This window comes from Gymnogyps californianus, unplaced genomic scaffold, assembly GCF_018139145.2.
Source record: "Gymnogyps californianus isolate 813 unplaced genomic scaffold, ASM1813914v2 HiC_scaffold_102, whole genome shotgun sequence".
Classification (NCBI taxonomy): domain Eukaryota; kingdom Metazoa; phylum Chordata; class Aves; order Accipitriformes; family Cathartidae; genus Gymnogyps; species Gymnogyps californianus.
The window spans coordinates 40,961-58,773 of NW_026113983.1; the positions used below are offsets into that span (position 1 = coordinate 40,961).

The 17,813-nt window shown below is 38.5% G+C and overlaps 1 protein-coding gene and 1 pseudogene across 1 annotated transcript in view; one reads left to right on the top strand and one right to left on the bottom strand.

Annotated features, from left to right (window-relative positions):
- Positions 1–12,559, top strand: part of LOC127027902 (exosome RNA helicase MTR4-like) — a 50,069-nt pseudogene extending 37,510 nt beyond the window's left edge.
- A 42-nt stretch (positions 12,560–12,601) lies between these two features.
- Positions 12,602–17,813, bottom strand: part of LOC127027901 (phospholipid phosphatase 1-like) — a 73,033-nt gene continuing 67,821 nt past the window's right edge. The window contains exons 5-6 of the mRNA XM_050913764.1: positions 15,453–15,629; positions 12,602–13,102 (exon numbers count right to left, since the gene is read on the bottom strand). Coding sequence (XP_050769721.1) covers positions 12,977–13,102; positions 15,453–15,629 — 303 coding nt within the window. The 3' untranslated portion in view covers positions 12,602–12,976. The remainder of the gene's footprint in view (positions 13,103–15,452; positions 15,630–17,813) is intronic.

The following is a 17,813-nucleotide window of genomic DNA, read 5'->3' on the forward strand; positions in this document are numbered from 1 at the left end:
TATCTCAGAAAATCTATAGAAGCTGTAAGTGAGGGTTGAGAGCATAGTGAGACTGACATTTGGCACTGTGTAGAAGGTTATCTTAAACTGGGGAATTGTATCTTGAGTTCTAAGCTAGTGCATGAGACATGGGATTGCTTTTCCTCTGAGATGTTGCTGTAGAGTTGAGGGTTGGGAAGTTAAAATACAAAGAGAGCAAAACAATAGAAATGGATTCGGGGAAATGTGGAAGAAAATACAGAGTGCAGTGATGCAATAGAAGCCAGATTTGTTTTTCCTTCCGAAAATCCATTTTTATAGTTGGTCTCTGCATAACCCCAGAGATCATGTTTTGGTCTCCTTTTCAGAAATGTTTTGACAGGCTACTCTGCTGGCTAAATTAAAAACTAAGTTTAAAGTATATTTTTCTATGGTAGCATTTTTGCTGTAATTTTGGCAGGAGAGCATTGGCATTAATTACTAGGTCTAAATGAGAAGTTGTCTTTGTCAAGTTCTGGTGGTGCCTGTATATTGTGGCACCTTTTGGTGCTTCTCTAATATATATTCATTAAAGAGGAAATGAGAAAAATGTGTGCATACAGAACTTATTAAAAGAGATTTTGTTTTGTTTTTCCATCTTCCTTTTGAAAGTCACATTTCTTTCTTTTTCAAGTTGGAAAACCAGACTGTTACCGCTGTTGCGTAAACTTTTGCTTCTAGACTGCTTTTTCATAGAACCACATGTCCTGGTTTCGGCTAGGATAGAGTTAATTTTCTTCCTAGTAGCTGGTATAGTGCAGTGTTTTGGATTTAGTAGGAAAATAATGTTGGTAACACACTGATGTTTTTAGTTGTAGTGTTTATACTAAGTCAAGGGTTTTTCAGCTTCTCATGCCCAGCCAGCAAGAAGGCTGGAGGGGCACAAGAAGTTGGGAGGGGACACAGCCAGGACAGCTGACCCAAACTGGCCAAAGGGATATTCCATACCATATGATGTCATGCCCAGTATATAAACTGGGGGGAGTTGGCCAAGGGGGGTGGATTGCGGCTCGGGAACTAACTGGGCATCGGTCAACGAGTGGTGAGCAATTGCCTTGTGCATCACTTGTTTTGTATAGTCTAATTCTTTTAGTATTATTATTGTCATATTATTATTATTATCATCATTATCATTATTTTTCTTTCCTTTTTTTTCGATTCTCTCCCCCATCCCACTGGGTGGGGGGAGTGAGCGAGTGGCTGCATGGTGCTTAGTTGCCGGCTGTGGTTAAACCACGACAGCAGTAAAACTGATTTCCCCCTCACCTCAGCCTTTTATGTAAAAATGCCAACTTCTGTGTCACTTGGAGGCATTTCTTCTATCTGTGTCATATTTTATCCATATATATTTTTGCCTTCCCTATCTGGCCTTTCTCACTGTTGTATAATGTGCCGAAAGACAAGACGACCTGCCTGGCTGAACAGAGAGCTTTGGCTAGAACTCAGGAAAAAAAAGAGTGTTTCTGACCTTTGGAAGAAGGGGCAGGCAACTCAGGAGGACTACAAAGATGTCGTGAGGTTATTCAGGGAGAAAATTAGAAGGGCCAAAGCCCAACTAGAACTTAATCTGACTACTCCCATAAAAGTCAATAAAAAATGTTTTTATTTCTATTTCTCTCTCCCCCTCTCCCCCCCCCTCCCCCCATGCTACCATATAAGAAGTGCTTTGAAACTTAGTTACTGTTGTGTTAAATATTTCAAATCAGTAGATGAAAGACAATAGCAGCTATGTAAACGAAGTTATGAAAATGACCTACATATGTTATAAAATCTGCAGATAAACAAGTGTCTGTAAGCTGTTTTCTCTTGGATACTTGTGCAGGATTTTGTGGGTAATGTGCATTGCTTCTATTAAATTTGAGAATTTAGTTAGAATTTTGATAATCCTTGAGTAATAAATTTTAGCAATGCTGTTTGGCAGATACTTTTCTTAGCAGTCTTTTCTGTCTCTGGGAACAGAGGAAATCATTTTTATTTCTTTCTCTTTTTCAGCCCCCTTCAGCTTTGTGATGCTATTTCATTCTAAAATTAAATTGAAATTTTTAGTGAAAGCATTTGCATTATTTAAAATTTTCAATTTGGAACCCTATATCAAGACAAACCATTATACTTTTCAGATCAGATACAGTTGTTTAATTTGTCCATATGGTTTTCCCACAAAGTCCATTTAAAGCTTGAGATACAGTACTGATTCTTCATGGTTTCTTCATGGTTTTGATGCTAATGAATATGTATTTGCTGATTTGATGTTCTCTATTGTTAACGTTCCTAGTTATGTGTATGACAATAATTTGTCTGTGTATTGGGTTTGCGTGGCAAGGTTTTGGTAGCGGGGGGGCTACAGGGGTGGCTTCTGTGAGAAGCTACTAGAAGCTTCCCCTGTGTCCGATAGAGCCAATGCCAGCCGGCTCCAAGATGGACCCACCACTGGCCAAGGCCGAGCCAATCAGCAACAGTGGTAGTGCCTCTGGGATAACATATTTAAGAAGGGGGAAAAAGTTGCTGCGCAACAGCAACTGTAGCTGGAGAGAGGAGTGAGAATATGTGAGAGAAACAACTCTGCAGACACCAAGGTCAGTGAAGAAGGAGGGGGAGGAGGTGCTCCAGGCACCGGAGCAGAGATTCCCCTGCAGCCCCTGGTGAAGACCATGGTGAGGCAGGCTGTCCCCCTGCAGCCCATGGAGGTCCACGGTGGAGCAGATATATCCACCTGCAGCCGGTGGAGGACCCCATGCTGGAGCAGGTGGATGCCCGAAGGAGGCTGTGACCCTGTGGGAAGCCCATGCTGGAGCAGGCTCCAGGCAGGACCTGTGGACCCATGGAGAGAGGAGCCCACGCTGGAGCAGGTTTTGCTGGCAGGACTTGTGACCCTGTGGGGGACCCACACTGGAGCAGTCTGTTCCTGAAGGACTGCACCCTGTGGATGGGACCCATGCTGGAGCAGTTTGTGAAGAACTGTAGCCCGTGGGAAGGACTCACATTGGAGAAGTTCATGGAGGACTGTCTCCCGTGGGAGGGACCCCACGCTGGAGCAGGGGAAGAGTGTGAGGAGTCCTCCCCCTGAGGAGGAGGAAGGAGCAGCAGAAACAATGTGTGATGAACTGACCGAAACCCCCATTCCCTGTCCCCCTGCACCGCTTGAGGGGGGAGGAGGTAGAGAATTCAGGAGTAAAGTTGAACCCGGGAAGAAGGGAGGGGTGGGGGGAAGGTGTTTTAAGATTTGGTTTTATTTCTCATTATCCTACTCTGATTTGACTGGTAATAAATTAAACTAATTTCCCCAAGTCGAGTCTGTTTTGCCCGTGGTGGTAATTGGTGAGTGATCTCTCCCTGTCCTTATCTTGACCCATGAGCCTTTCGTTATATTTTCTCTCCCCTGTCCAGCTGAGGAGGGGAATGATAGAGCGGCTTGGTGGGCACCTGGCATCCAGCCAGGGTCAACCCACCATAGTCTGTTTTGGATCATAAGAGGTGTTCCACTAGAAAAGAGGCAAGGCAATAGAAAACCTGAAATGTTTATTTGCACTTGTAGCCTCTCTCCATATTTAACATAATACAGAATTTTCCCATTTGGACAAACTGACTTTTCTTCTATGTTAATACTTTATCTCATTACCCACATTTTCCTGCTTCCTGATATTCCTTTATGCACTGCTTTGTTCTTGTTTACTCAGTTTTGCTTTTTCTTTATAAAGTTTTGCTATGGAACAGTAATAATAAATATATTTTTTTACTGATTTATCAGTTACTGCACTCTCTTTGACAGGTTATTCCTGTTTTGGTACATCTTCTCTCAGCTATCAGCAGTGTCTGACTTTATATACCAAAAGACCTGAGGCCTATTGACAACAGGCAAAGTGTGTTAAAATCTATACAAGTAAGTTCCACTAGGCTGTGTAATTTGTGTGCTCTGATTAGTGAGATACGCTTGAACACAAGACAACTAGTTCTAAAGAAATTTGTCTAAAGCTTGTGTTACATCTTCAGTCTTCTTAAAAGGGATTGGAAACCATGGATGTATGTCAATTGTTTCTCCTTGTAAACAGTCACTTTAAACTGATTTTGAAAACTGCTGAAACATCACATAACAAACTTACACTGCTGCCTTCTGTGTCCCTATAATTGTGCCAGCTGGTTTGTAAAAGTGTATTTTATTTTACTGTTACTAATCTTACAAAAAAAAAAAGTCTTTTTTTTTTTTTCTTTTTTCCTTTTAGGAAGTACAGAAGCGATTTCCCGATGGAGTTCCATTACTAGACCCTATTGATGACATGGGCATCAAAGATCAGGGACTGAAAAAAGTCATCCAAAAAGTAGAGACATTTGAGCATAGGATGTATTCACATCCTCTTCACAAGGATCCCAATTTGGAAACTGTATACAAACTTTGTGAAAGAAAAGCACAGGTAAAAATACAAAAAAACCCACTATATCTATATTTAGCTGAAGAGAGAGACAGTAATAGTTCCCTTCTAACTTGCTATTCTTTTTATTTGCAAAGCTCAAATAATCCTTTTTAAATACAGTTAAAATTATTGAATCTCACTAACAGACTGGCTGAGTCAGTGGTATGCCCTTGATTGATAAAGATGGGAAGTACATCTGAAAAGAAAACTCTTCAGAAAAATTCGTCAGGGATTAGAAGGTTACAGAGGTTCCACTAGAGTCCTTTTCACTGAATAGGCATGGCACAGTATGGTGTAGATAAAATGCTCACAGATAATTGAAACTGATGATTTTTAATATGCTTGTGCAGAGCTAAGTTGAATTGATGGGGCTTATTAGCTTGGGGAATGTACTGTACACATCATTGCGCTGCTGCTTCCTGAACTGACTCCCAGCCTGGAAGCAACACGCTTATTTATTTTGTATAGAGTTGTACCCTGCTAGACTGAAACTGGTTATGCACAAAAACAACTCTCGTGTTTCTATGCTGCTCCAGAAAACAGGTTCTCCGGGAGTCACTTCACAGAAGTGAGGTAGTTCTGTTATGGGCAGCACAAAGTTGTATGTGGTAAGACCTGATGGACCAAGTAGACTTCTGTGAGGGTGTCTGCACTGTAAACCCTGCTGTCAGGATGTTGACAGTGACTGTGATAAACTACAAGACACTGGAGAAGCTCTAATAGCAGGAAATAATGCCTTTGGGTTATATTTGATTGAATAGTTGGTTAGCTGAGACTCAGTACAGGTCTCAGAAGATGAGTGCTCAGTTCTCAACCAAAGATTTCTTCTGTGGTTTTTTTGGTGTTGGTTTTTGTTTTGTTTTGTTTTGTTTTTTAATCTGGGTAAATATCTTAACCTCCCAAACTAGCCAGAGTTTCCTATGGGTAAATGGAGCCAATACTTTTTTTTTTTTAAAAAAACTTTGTTTTAAACCTTCCTCTTAGTAGAGTTAGATGAGTCTGTATCAACTAGTATGTCCATATACCGTAGTTCTGAGGCCTTTATGTAAATTAAATGTCTTTAAAACAGTTGCATCTGTTAAACCAGCAACACGTAATTTCTCTCCTTCTGACCCCCCAGATTGCTATGGATATTAAAGCAGCAAAGCGAGAACTGAAAAAAGCCAGAACTGTCTTACAAATGGATGAACTCAAATGCCACAAGCGTGTTTTGAGAAGACTGGGGTTTGACACTTCTTCAGATGTTATTAAGACGAAAGGACGGGTCACTTGTGAAATCAGCAGGTAATTGGTTTCTCTGCGAAGTGATTATTGTCATGCATACACACTTTGCTGTCCTTGCTGAAATTAGTATGTCATGTTTATATTTTAATGTTCTGATACCATTAGAAGAAAGATTCTTCTGAGACTACATGATCTGTGTCATAAAGGGAATATACTGATTAAAGCAGTAAAGATAGCAACTTAAGGACAAAATACAATAGACTTTAAAACTAAAACGTGGACATTAAAATGCCAAAACAATGGCTATTTTCTTACACAGCTTAGGCAGTAGTGTGCGTTGTAATTTAATATAGAATCACTGTAATTTAATATAGAATCATAGAATCATTTAGGTTGGAAAAGACCTTTAAGATCATCGAGTCCAACCATAATATTGTACATTACATGAGAGGATGGTCTCAGTTTCTACGGTTCCACTTCCCAGGACTCTTTTAGTACAGAGTCGCTCACAAACAAGGGTGTAACAGTGATTGTCAGCAATTACCAAGTCGCTGACAGGTTTAGAATACAGCTTAATTGGGCTGTTGGAACAATTCTATGGAACTGATGCATTTTACTGTAATACATTTAGCAGGTGCATGTATATTGAAACATATTGTAAAGATTCCATGGCAACTCATGAAGCAGACTTTAATACTTCAGAGTGTAACTCAGATTTTTGTAAATTGTGTATTTTTAAAAGTTACAATGACTACTGTACTGCTTGCCTTATAGATACTCTGAAAGATCCTACCTATATTTGTTCAATATCTAATAATCTTTTTCTCCTGCAAAATTTGATAGCAAATGGGGAAGCTGAATCAGAATTTTATCAACTTCCTGACCTTCAGGAACTGTTCACTGATGAGTTATACTTTTCTTTGTAAAAAAATCTACATTTTTTTTTCCCATCCTATGCATTTTTCTGATAAACTCCAAAAATAAAGGTACAGTCTTATCAACAATTTGATGTTTTATCCAAATAGCATGTTTGGATTTTGTATCCACATCATGCACTTCTTTTTATAATTCATGATTAAGTCTTTATTCTACAAGTAAATTGAATCAAGTTTGTTCCTCTTTTCAGTATCTTGGAAATATCCAGTTGAATCTCTTTTTTTGAGCAGCAACAGTACCAATTTTAGTCCTTTTCATAAACTGCCTCACTTTTCAATTTCTTGATGTCCTATCTGGTAAAAACTGACTAAAGCAACTGTTAATACTAACTTTTATGAACTATCAGGAGAGATTCTTTGTGGTTCAGTAAGAGCTTTTAGTTTCTTTAAAATACTGTCTCACTCTCTTATTAATTAGCACTCCCCTTAAAAAGCTAATATATTAGTATTTGGTTTTCCAGTAAGTAAAATTAAGAAGCTATTGTTTCTTATATATATCCAGTTGCTTCACAAAACAGATTAATAGTACTTCATTAAAAAATTACATTTTAGTAAGTCTTTTCTCTAAGCTTCTTTCTATTTCTCTATTTTAGTGCTGATGAACTATTCCTGACAGAAATGATGTTCAATGGTCTCTTCAATGACTTATCTGCAGAACAGGCAACTGCACTACTAAGCTGTTTTGTATTTCAAGAGAACGTGAGTTACTTCTTGAATTTATGAATTCTAGACATTCCTGTCTACGAACAGTATTGCTTTTAAATCAATTCCAGAAATTGGTCATAACAGTACAAGTTATTGCACATTTTTATCCTTTCCTAAGGTGTTTGACATGAGCTCCCATTGAACTTACCAAAAGTATTGCAGCTTCAGTACTAAAATGTCTTTCCTCATGAGTGACATGCTGAAGGTTGTGTAAAATTGCTGTCCATGTAATGAATCTACAACTGTTTCCCCCTCATGCAATGAAGCAGTATTAATAGATTCTCAGCATACACGTGCTTGTATGTATGTATATATACACACATGATTGTTTCAAAAAAGAGGCTTAATATCTGCTCCTACACTCTGGGGTGAGGGTATCTTTAATTCTGAGACATGCCCATGTTATGTTATTTGGACAGTACCCTTGACCTATTGATGGAAATGGCAGTACCACATGGAACTGATACCAAAAGAGCTGTTAAAAACAGACCATATGTTATTAAAAGCAAAAACATGGGCATTTAATACCTGATGCCGTTGTTTTCCCACCTACAAGCTGTATAGAAGTTTAGTATCATCAGGAAAATACAGTAAAAATAAACTTCCATATAAAATATTACTGCAGATAGCTAGCAAGATGTATCATTCAGGTCAATTCTAAATGTGGAAAGCACATTAGCAGCAGATGCTAATAAATTATTTCTGTTAGTAGAAAGGATGCCAAGGTAAGCCATTGTTAATAAGCAACAGAAAATTAAATGTTAGTATAAAATATTATGGTTCACTCAACAGTAGTACTCAGGTCTAAACAGGTAGGACATAAAAATGTTGCTGTACTTGAATAGCCATATTTTCTTATATAACCATTGACATTTAAGTTATTAAAAGCATTTGCTTTTTATATTCTTAAAGAAAAGCTTGTAACAGTTAAAGTAGTAAATGATCAGCATTTTGGCAGTTCAAAACTATGGAACAGCTAAATAGAGGGAATTTTGGAAGTGTTCAGAAAGCAGGTGCTTTTTTTTTTTTCTTACTGTTGGCATGCTGTACAAAAAGATTTTGTTTTCTGATGTAGTTTGAGGAACAAGTACTTGGAGAATTCAGTAGATTTGAGAAGTCATTGGAATAATTTAGGAAGGCACTAGCACACAATTCGATGCAACTTCTATTTTTGCATCTAATTTGGTGTAGAGCAAATATATGGGAGTGCATGAGATTATTTAATGTCTTCTTTTTCAGTCCAGTGAAATGCCAAAATTAACAGAGCAGTTGGCAGGACCACTTCGGCAAATGCGGGTAATCTGTCTATTAGAAATCTGTCTGAGCTCAGGGTTAATGCTAACATGAGTAAAGTGCATGTATAATAAGCGCACGAGGAAGACTTGATTTTGGATCATCAGTGAATTTGGCTGGCACTGATTGCATGTGGTTTTGCAGTGTGTAATAATGGGTTATCTTGTTTGCAATAAACTTTTATGCTAATTTAGAACATGCCTTTAAAAACTTTTATAAGCTTGCTTACTACACTGTAAGTTGTTAGTGCAGGCAGACTTAATGTAAACAGTGGTTTACTTTCTGATTCTGAATAATTTCACACTGAAAAGGAAACCTCATCTTGTTTGCAGTATCTAGTAATATGGAAGCCTTTGTATTGGTTAAACACTTAATCTGTTTAAGCATATTATAAATTTAAAATATTTTATTTTAAAGGAGTGTGCAAAAAGAATCGCCAAGGTGTCAGTATAAGCAAAACTGGAAATTGGTGAAGAAAATTACTTAAATTCTTTCAGACCCAACCTAATGGATGTTGTGTATACATGGGCAAATGGAGCTAACTTTGCTCACATCTGCAAAATGACTGATGTCTTTGAAGGTATGTTAATCAGTTCTTCTTTAGGAGGTGTGAGATGGTAATTCCATAACATATACAAAAATGTGTTCTGAATGACCTTATAATAGATCATAAAATTTCTTAACTCAGATGTATTCAAGTATCTGCATGGCTGAAACCAAGTGGGGAAAAAATTGTTTACTATATATCTTAATTTATAGTTACACTGTTGATAATTTAGAATCTATAGAAGACACTTAAAAAGGGATATCTCTACATCTTTAAACTTTCTATAAAACTCAGAAATCCTAAGTATTGCAAAAAACGGTAATACTTACCTTCGCTAGAGGGAAAAATACCATATTCCAAATGCTTACCATTAAGAAGTACAGCTCTTGCACTTGTCCTCATTACAGTCAAGTGTTTTATTTACTTGGTAAGTTGAAAGTTCCTCCTGCTGTCTTAAAGATGACAGAAGTGAGAGGTGGTAACCAAGTCTCTGTTTTGGATGGGTCATCACAGCAGTGCAGTATAGATATTTGAAAAGCCTAGATGTAACCTGTCACCTGGGTTAATTTGGTTCTTAAAATTGGAGTACTAGAAACTGCCCCTTGAGGAAAGATACTTAGGAGTTTTCATTATTTTAAAAGTAGGATGACTTAAAGCCCAGATACTTTGTAAAAAGACAAACCATTCACCTGAAGGTCAAACCAGAATGAAAAACCTAATTTCTTTTTACCAGATATGTTGAAAGTTGTGAGGAACAGTAGGATGGATGCACCAGTCTTACAAGTCTGTGTGTAATGACTGATATTTGAAAATCCTTTTTGAAGTTGTTACTGTCACCATTGTCTTGCCTCTCTCAAATGCTGTTTTCATGTTTGTATGTACACAGTTGCAAATGGGAGCCCTTAAAACAATTTGGTAATCCAATGCATAGACCAAGGAACTTCCTAAAGCAGGTTGTCTGCGAGCAACAGGAATCCTGACAGTCTTTGATTCTACATTCAGCAGATTCCACCTATTGCAGTGAATGTCTGAGCCTTACATCTACTGCAGAGGCATCCTGAGTAAGGGGAACACAAAAGGAGAAGCAGTAGCTGGCTTATGTTTTTATGTCGGTGCTTGACTGTTCAGAATACACAGGGGCAGTAGCATTTTCCATGTATTGTATTTTGGTTAAGGCTAGTCAGTCAGTTTTGTCCTAGTCAACAGTGCTAGCTCCCGCAAAATTAGATCTTATGGGCCTATTTTGAGAAGTTCAGCTCTTGTGGCAGGGGTTGACACATGAGTCTTCCCTTAACTTTTAATAGGCTGGTTTTCTGTGCATTGTCCAAAAGGAAGTAAATGGCCTCCTTTTCAGGTTGCAGCATAAGCCTGAGTGCTCAAAGAGCAAGCATCAGTGCCACAAATAGGAGCAATGTTGATTGGCTAATGAAAATGAGTTGGCATTAAGCTGAAATGTGTGTGTTGGGAAGAAATAGAAATTAGAGAAGCTTTTTAAAGCTGTATGGAAGAATGGTTAAACTAAGTAAGTAAGTACCCTATTAATCAATTCCTGATCAACTGTTGTGTTTTGTGGAAGTAAGTATAGACAATAGTCATTTATTCCAAAACTGCAATTTTTTTCATGCACAAAAAAGTATGTCTGCAACAACCCCAGCTGTGCTGCCTGTAAAAAAGTACTCCCTGGAATAGTCATCAGGGTTAGCCTTGTAAATGGAGATGCACAGGATCTTTGAGAGCTGAGCTGGGGCCTGCCAGAACACAGTGTGGCCATGCTCGGGGGAGCTGCCTGTGATCCACTTGCTTTGGATTTGTGCTTTGTGTCCAATAGACGACATGTTTCCACCTCATAGGAGTAGGTTTTACAGACTGCTGCCCTCACACAAACTATTCTTACTGTAGAAACTGACATGACATACTGGTACCACGTGAATGTTATTTTTTAGAAGAGAAGGCTCATTTTACTTTTCCTAACTTCTCACTTTCACAACAGCTTTGTAGAATGTTCTTTTTCTATAGACAGTTTTTCTCCAGATATCATGCTTTGTCCAGAGCTAGTATTTACCCTGTTTTTTTAAAACTGTAGATTATTTTTTTAATATTTAGACAGTTATTTTACATACAATAATTTGACTCTAAGTGTGAGATGATGCTGGAGGAAATGACCAAACAGCATACTGTTTGTATGTTGCTAAAAGAGCATAAGCATTAGGCTCATTCTGTGCAGCTTGTTACAGTGACTTGGGCTGAGCTGAGAAGTTAAGAGGAGATGAATGGGTAACAAACTATGGTTACAGTGTAGGAGCTATTTCAAGATTGAGCTTGTATGCACTTCTGTAAGCACTCAATTGTGTAGTAGAGTGGTCCATAGACTCAAGTGGCACAGGAGTAGTAAGGTAGACCACTTACTGTCTCTGCCAACAAAAGAACTAAGGGCTATCAAAAAAACCCAAAACCAAAACAAACAAAAAAACCAACCCACACACCAATGTGTGGTGGTTCTTAAAGCAGCAAACTTGTCAGTCCCCCAAACCTGTATGGTTTTTGAGAGAAGTCTGAACAAGTACTTGAAAGAAAAATCCACTAGGAATTACTAAACAGCTCAGAAAGTCCTCTGAGCAGATAATAGTTAGAGGCTGTGAAAATAGAAGAAAACAAGAACAGGACAAGCAGTTGGAGATAACTTCAAGGAAATGTCTGATGGAAAAAGGTACTGTTAAACAAAAACCAAGCTTAAAGACAGATGGCTGTTCTTGCCCTTGACTAGATAAATTGAACAGGATTAGAGAAGGAACTATTGCTTTGGTCCAAAGTGGGCTCAAGCAACTGAATTATTCAGTGACATGATCTGACAGGGGATGCAACATTATCCCTCACCCTTTTTATACAGGTAGCATAATTTGTTGCATGGGAAGGCTAGAAGAATTGCTTTGACAGATGTGCCAGGCTGCAAAAGCCATTGGAAACACAGAGTTGGAAAACAGGTTTGCAGAGGGTATGTATTTCACTTCCACAGTGTAAAAAGTAATTCTAGAAAGCATATGAAAGGCAAGTTTTGGGTATAGTTTGGGGGGGTGGGGGGGTGTTTGAATGATTTGGGAATATAAACTTCTGCTATTGACTTCATGGTAAACAGTATCATTGCTCTCTTTCCAGATACCATCTATGTTAGAAAGTTTAACTTAAAGAGGTAGTGTTGCTTTGAGGCATACTGACACATTAACCAAGTTTATGACTGAAAATGGATGCACAATGACTTCTATTTAAGACTTGTAACACTTTCTCTACTGCAGAGTATCACATGCCTGTCACTATACTTAAAATAGATAGGGATTGTTTCAGTTATAACTGCTCAATATTTATGTTTTTTCTTTTTCATAGGGATTATAAAAATCAAGAGAGATATTGTGTTTGCTGCAAGCCTTTACCTGTAACAGAGGGTATCTTCTAAAAACAGTACTAGATCAATTCCCACCTCACATTATGGAACAAGTTCATCAGCTTCACATGCTACTTCCATCTCAAGTCAAGACATTATTTTTAATGGTGTGTATTTAAACCACAGTTGTTTCAACAAGGCATGTACAAACAGCAGTGTATGTAATATAATTGTTACCATGTTTTTAATAAATTTACAATTAAAATAGCTTTCTTTTTTTTAAAGCAAGAGCTTGAACCAACAGAAATTTAAAGTTTAGATATACATAACTGTGGTAGATGTTACTATATACAGGTAAAGTGAGCATCCAAGAACAGCAGCAGTCCCTTTAAGGCATTTACTTATATTACATAGTTAGACTTGTGAAATTGTTTTCCTTTCAGAGAGCAAGACAGGTGAGGTGGGTCATTCTTCATGGTTGATGATTACTGTCAAAGTTATTTCCATTTGTTGGAGTCTCATGTAGGGTCGTATGGGAATCTTCTTTCGGTTGAAACATACATCCTCTCACTTTGAAGAAGTCAGACACATACACAACCTAAGTGAACAAATTAGTGTTAAGCTCCTGCACTTGTAAATCTTTGAAACAATGGGTAAATGCTTTTGCAGAAGGTAAATTCTATGCTCAAAACTAATTAAAAAAATTAAACAGATTAGAACATTAGAAAATTGCTAGGAAGTCTTATATCAAATTCTGGCATCTGTTCTTTCAATAGCTTTTTCTCCAGCTATTAACCCCTCCATTGACCACTTAGCCACTGATGGTTTAAGCCAAATTCAAGGCTTGTGTGCTAACTGCTCTAAATGCCTTATCAGGCACTGCTTCATTACAATAGCCATAGTTTGAACAAATAAATGAAGGAGCAAGATATGCTTGCTGAGGACCCAATTGGCACGTATGGTTAAATTTATTCTGTAATTTATGTAGAATAGGAGAGGAAAGCTTTGTGCTTTAGCTGAGCAAGAGGGTTCAATGGTTAGTCACTAGTATTCTCTTGAGTGTCACTCTCACTTGCATTTCTTTAAAAGCTGGTTAAACCAAAGTTGGACTCCTCATCATGGCAAGGCTCACAGCAGCTCCCTCCCTGATACATGTGTCTCACTCACAGTCCCTGCAGCTGCAAGACCAACTCTACCTACAGTGTCCTTTCCTGCATTCCTTTGTACATACCACCTCGTTTCCTTCACAGCTACTGACTATAAGACAGGTCCCTTGAACCGATTCTGCAGCTTGCTCTCTCCCCCCCACTTCACCAAGTCATACTAGTAGAGGTGCTAGGTACAGTGCTGCATGAAGTGCAATAAATGAGAAGCCTTCTCTCATGATCCCTTCCCTTCCTACATCACCTCTTCCCTTCCTACTGCAAACCTGAGAACTGCAGAACACAGTTTAGGGAGATTGAAGAAACCATCTTCCACACTGGCTGATTACCCAGCATGTGGCTTCAGCTGCACACTAGGTGAGTTTCAGTTTCCACTTAAATGCTGAATTCGCTCAACTCAGTTTAGTGCTCCATTTCCTACTGCTTTTCCAGCATGCTCTTACCTCACCTTTCTGTTTCTGGAGGCGAACACTTCAGTTTTCAGCTAAGGGTTTTGTTTTCTTTCTTGGTTTGGGCTTGGTTTTGGGGTTTGGTTTGTTTGTTGGTTTTGGTTTTTTTGGGGGGTGGTGGTGGTGTTTGTTTTATTTCCTCAACTTTCAACTCTTTGTTCACTGTAATACCACTTTCTACTCATTCTTGGATTACCAAGCATCAATAAGACATCCTCTTAATCACCAACACCTTTCACTAAACTTATTTTCCTAATAAAAAGTACCCTTGTCTCTTCAATCCCTGATACTTCTCATTCCCTGCACTCCTTTTCTTAGAAATTGAGATTGTACCAAAACAAGGAATACAATTATGTTTTAGTCAACACAGACATTTAATAACAGCTAATGCAGTTTGTATGGTTTCCCAGACCTGCTCCAAGATTTGTTTTTCTAATTCATTCTAACAACTAAAAAAAAAAAAAAAAAAAAGCTTTATCTTGAAACAAACCATACCCTTCTGACTTTCAGCTGAGAAAGCATTATTTTGGAGGTGGTTCTTCCAGGTGAGCCTCGGTTCTTGGTAACTGAATTCTTCAGCATGACCTCAATTAGTTCATGTCTCTGAACCAGAAGTCTCTCTTCCTTGATCTGTCCCTTCCCGTGAAGATTTATCCATGGCACTCTGGTGGCAGCTAGCACAACTGCTTGGCTGCCACTAAGTTAACCAGGCCTGCAGCTTCAAGTTTAGCTGATTTCCTGTTCCTTGGGATAGCCTTTCACTCATCAGTACAGCTAAGCATCACATGCTGGTTATTGTGAACACCCTTTTAGCACTCAAAATGCAAACAAGAAATGGTAAAGGGCTTTAATTTCCCATCAGACTGAAAAAAATTAACAAGAGGCTGTAGAAGCTGGCAGCAGGAAACACTTTCATGCTCTGTCCTTATTCTGAGAGGCCTTTTTTTGCCCTGCTTACCTCATACACAGTTCTCTGCTATTATACTTGGGATTTAGAATTTGGCTAGAAACAAAAGGTATGGTTATATAGAGGTCCACATGTTTTTGTAGTTGGCCATTTCCATCTCAGTTATTTGAAAAGCTCTTGGTCAGGGACAATTTCATGTTGTCTAACAGCTAAAACAGCCTCTTATCTCATCATTGGCCCAGAGTCTACCTCACTAGACATAGTACTATTGCTACACCCAATTCAAGGAGTTTTCTCCCTCTAGCAATTTTCAAAGCATCAGGAAGACACGTCTGCTTTCCTCTGGACACAGCCTGCAATTCTAAGGTGCTGTTTATAAAAACAGCATTTAAAAACAAACACATACACACCCCCTCAGGAATTACTTACAATGAGCACAGCTACCACTGCTCCCTGAATGAGTCCTGTTAAAACATCACTCCAATGATGTTTGTAATCAGAAACACGTGAGAGACCCACATAGATGGATGCAGCAATAAGACCAAATTGTAGAGTAGGACGTACAAGTCTTGCCCAGTCTCCTTTCATTCTGGCCTGAAGGTAAAGCTAAGAGGAAAAGAAAAATTGTTATAAAATGCAGTAAATACAGAAGCAGTTATTGTCTTGGGTCTGTTCAAACGGTTGAGTTGGAACATGTGTGGACATTATCATGTCTCTGAACACTGATTTCAAGTGCTATGCTCTTGCAAGTATGCTAAGGCAGAGTTTGATAGTCAATGTTGATCTTTATGTTTTATATAAAACTACACAATACTATCATATTGTTATAATACAGAAAAACTTGCTGTATTTGTACCAATGTGACAAATTACTATTTTGAAGATAAAGGTACTGGTAATAACAAAGCCATTTAAGGCTTAGAAAGAATCCAATGGAAATCAAACCAGTATTTTACTCCCATGTTGACTACAGGTAAGTCTGTCTTATACAAAGACTAGCTGGCAACTGTCCAGTCCTCTAAATATAGGGAGCCCCATCTTGCTCTGAGCAGGAAGACTATTAACATCTTGAGTATAATAAAGTTGACATATAGCATACATAGAGCTGACAAGTTTTTAGCTTTATTCTCAATTCTAGTTACCTTTAGTATTATCAACTTTTAGCATAATATTCCAGCTGTAGTTAATTGTCACAACTAACTTGAGTATAATAATTGATAAGATCTAGGATCACATTCTTCAGTTGTCACTGGTGTATTTCGCTGAACTCTATTCCTAGTCCTTTCTAGCTGCATATTAATCATGTTACCACTCTGGTAAGCAAGTGGATGCATGCAATTCCCATCCTTTTTCTCTCCCTTCAGCTGTATTTATGTTTTGTATATCTATGCTCTTGATGCATCGTCTCAAATTCATTCTATGAAACCATAAAATTTAACTCCATTACTTCCCCATCTAATCTATTTAAGACCCTCCTTTTGTCTCCTCTGTCTAGGACAGAGACCTCTTATTTCAGCAATAAGAGGAGCTTCTCCAAGTGCATCCTGTAAACATAATTGAATTTATTCTGGAACTTGATCCTGTCACCAAAAAAGGCACCATAATTACCGTATTTACAGAGAACAACAATACAGTTGGAAGTTATTAAACATTTCAAGTATATCTTTTCAGTACCATCTAGGAACTTCAGGTCTAGTACAAAACCTTAATTGACAGAAACTCATAGAAGCTAACTAAAACACAGGCTTCAGGCACTAAGACAGCATACTAAACTTCTAGTAAATCCCTCCAACTTCAAAAGCCATGGCTACCTTTTAGAAGCATTAACATTTACAATGTAAATATGGGCATAGAGCATACATTGTAGATGCAAAGGTGCTACTTTCCAAAGTTAAACATTTGGGGAATGTTTGGTTGGTTTCTCTGAGTAACTTGCATCATACTTTTGGCATGCTTTTTCAGCTATTTCAGTGTCAAAAAGATCAACCCTATCCATAACTGGTTGTCCTAGTTTCGGCTGGGACAGAGTTAACTCTCTTCTTAGTAGCTGGTACAGTGCTGTGTTTTGGATTTAGTGTGAGAATGATGCTGATAACACTCTGATGTTTTAGTTGTTGCTAAGTAGCGCTTATCTTAAGCCAAGGACTTTTCAGTCTCCCATGCTCTGCCAGCAAGCAGGTGTGCAAGAAGCTGGGAGGGAGCATAGCCGGGGCAGCTGACCTGAACTAGCCAAAGGGGTATTCCATACCATGGAACGTCATGCCCAGTATATAAACAGGGGGGAGTTGGCCGGGAGGCGCGGATTGCAGCTCGGGAACTAACTGGGCATCGGTCAGCGGGTGGTGAGCAATTGCATTGTGCATCACTGGTTTTTTTTTCTTTCCCCCCCCCCTTTTTTTTTGTTGCATTCCTTTTCATTACTATTATTATTATATTTCATTGTTACTATTGTTAGTATTATATTTTAATTTAGTTATTAAACTGTTCTTATCTCAACCCATGAGTTTTACTTTTTTTTTCCTCCTCCCCACCCCACTGGGAGCGGGGAGGGGGAAGCGGCTGCGTGGTGCTTAGTTGCTGACTGGGGTTAAACCACGACACTGGTTCTCTTTAATAGCAAGGTCAGGGTGAAATCAGGCTCTGGACAAGCTACAGCTAAGCCTGAACTGGAAAATAATTTTTTCCCATCGAGTAGTAGGCACTCTGCATATTTCTGGGGACCTTAGTTTCACCACTAGGGAAAAAGGGAAAAATAGTGTTTAGCCACTTCAAAAATTAGCTGTCACACAGT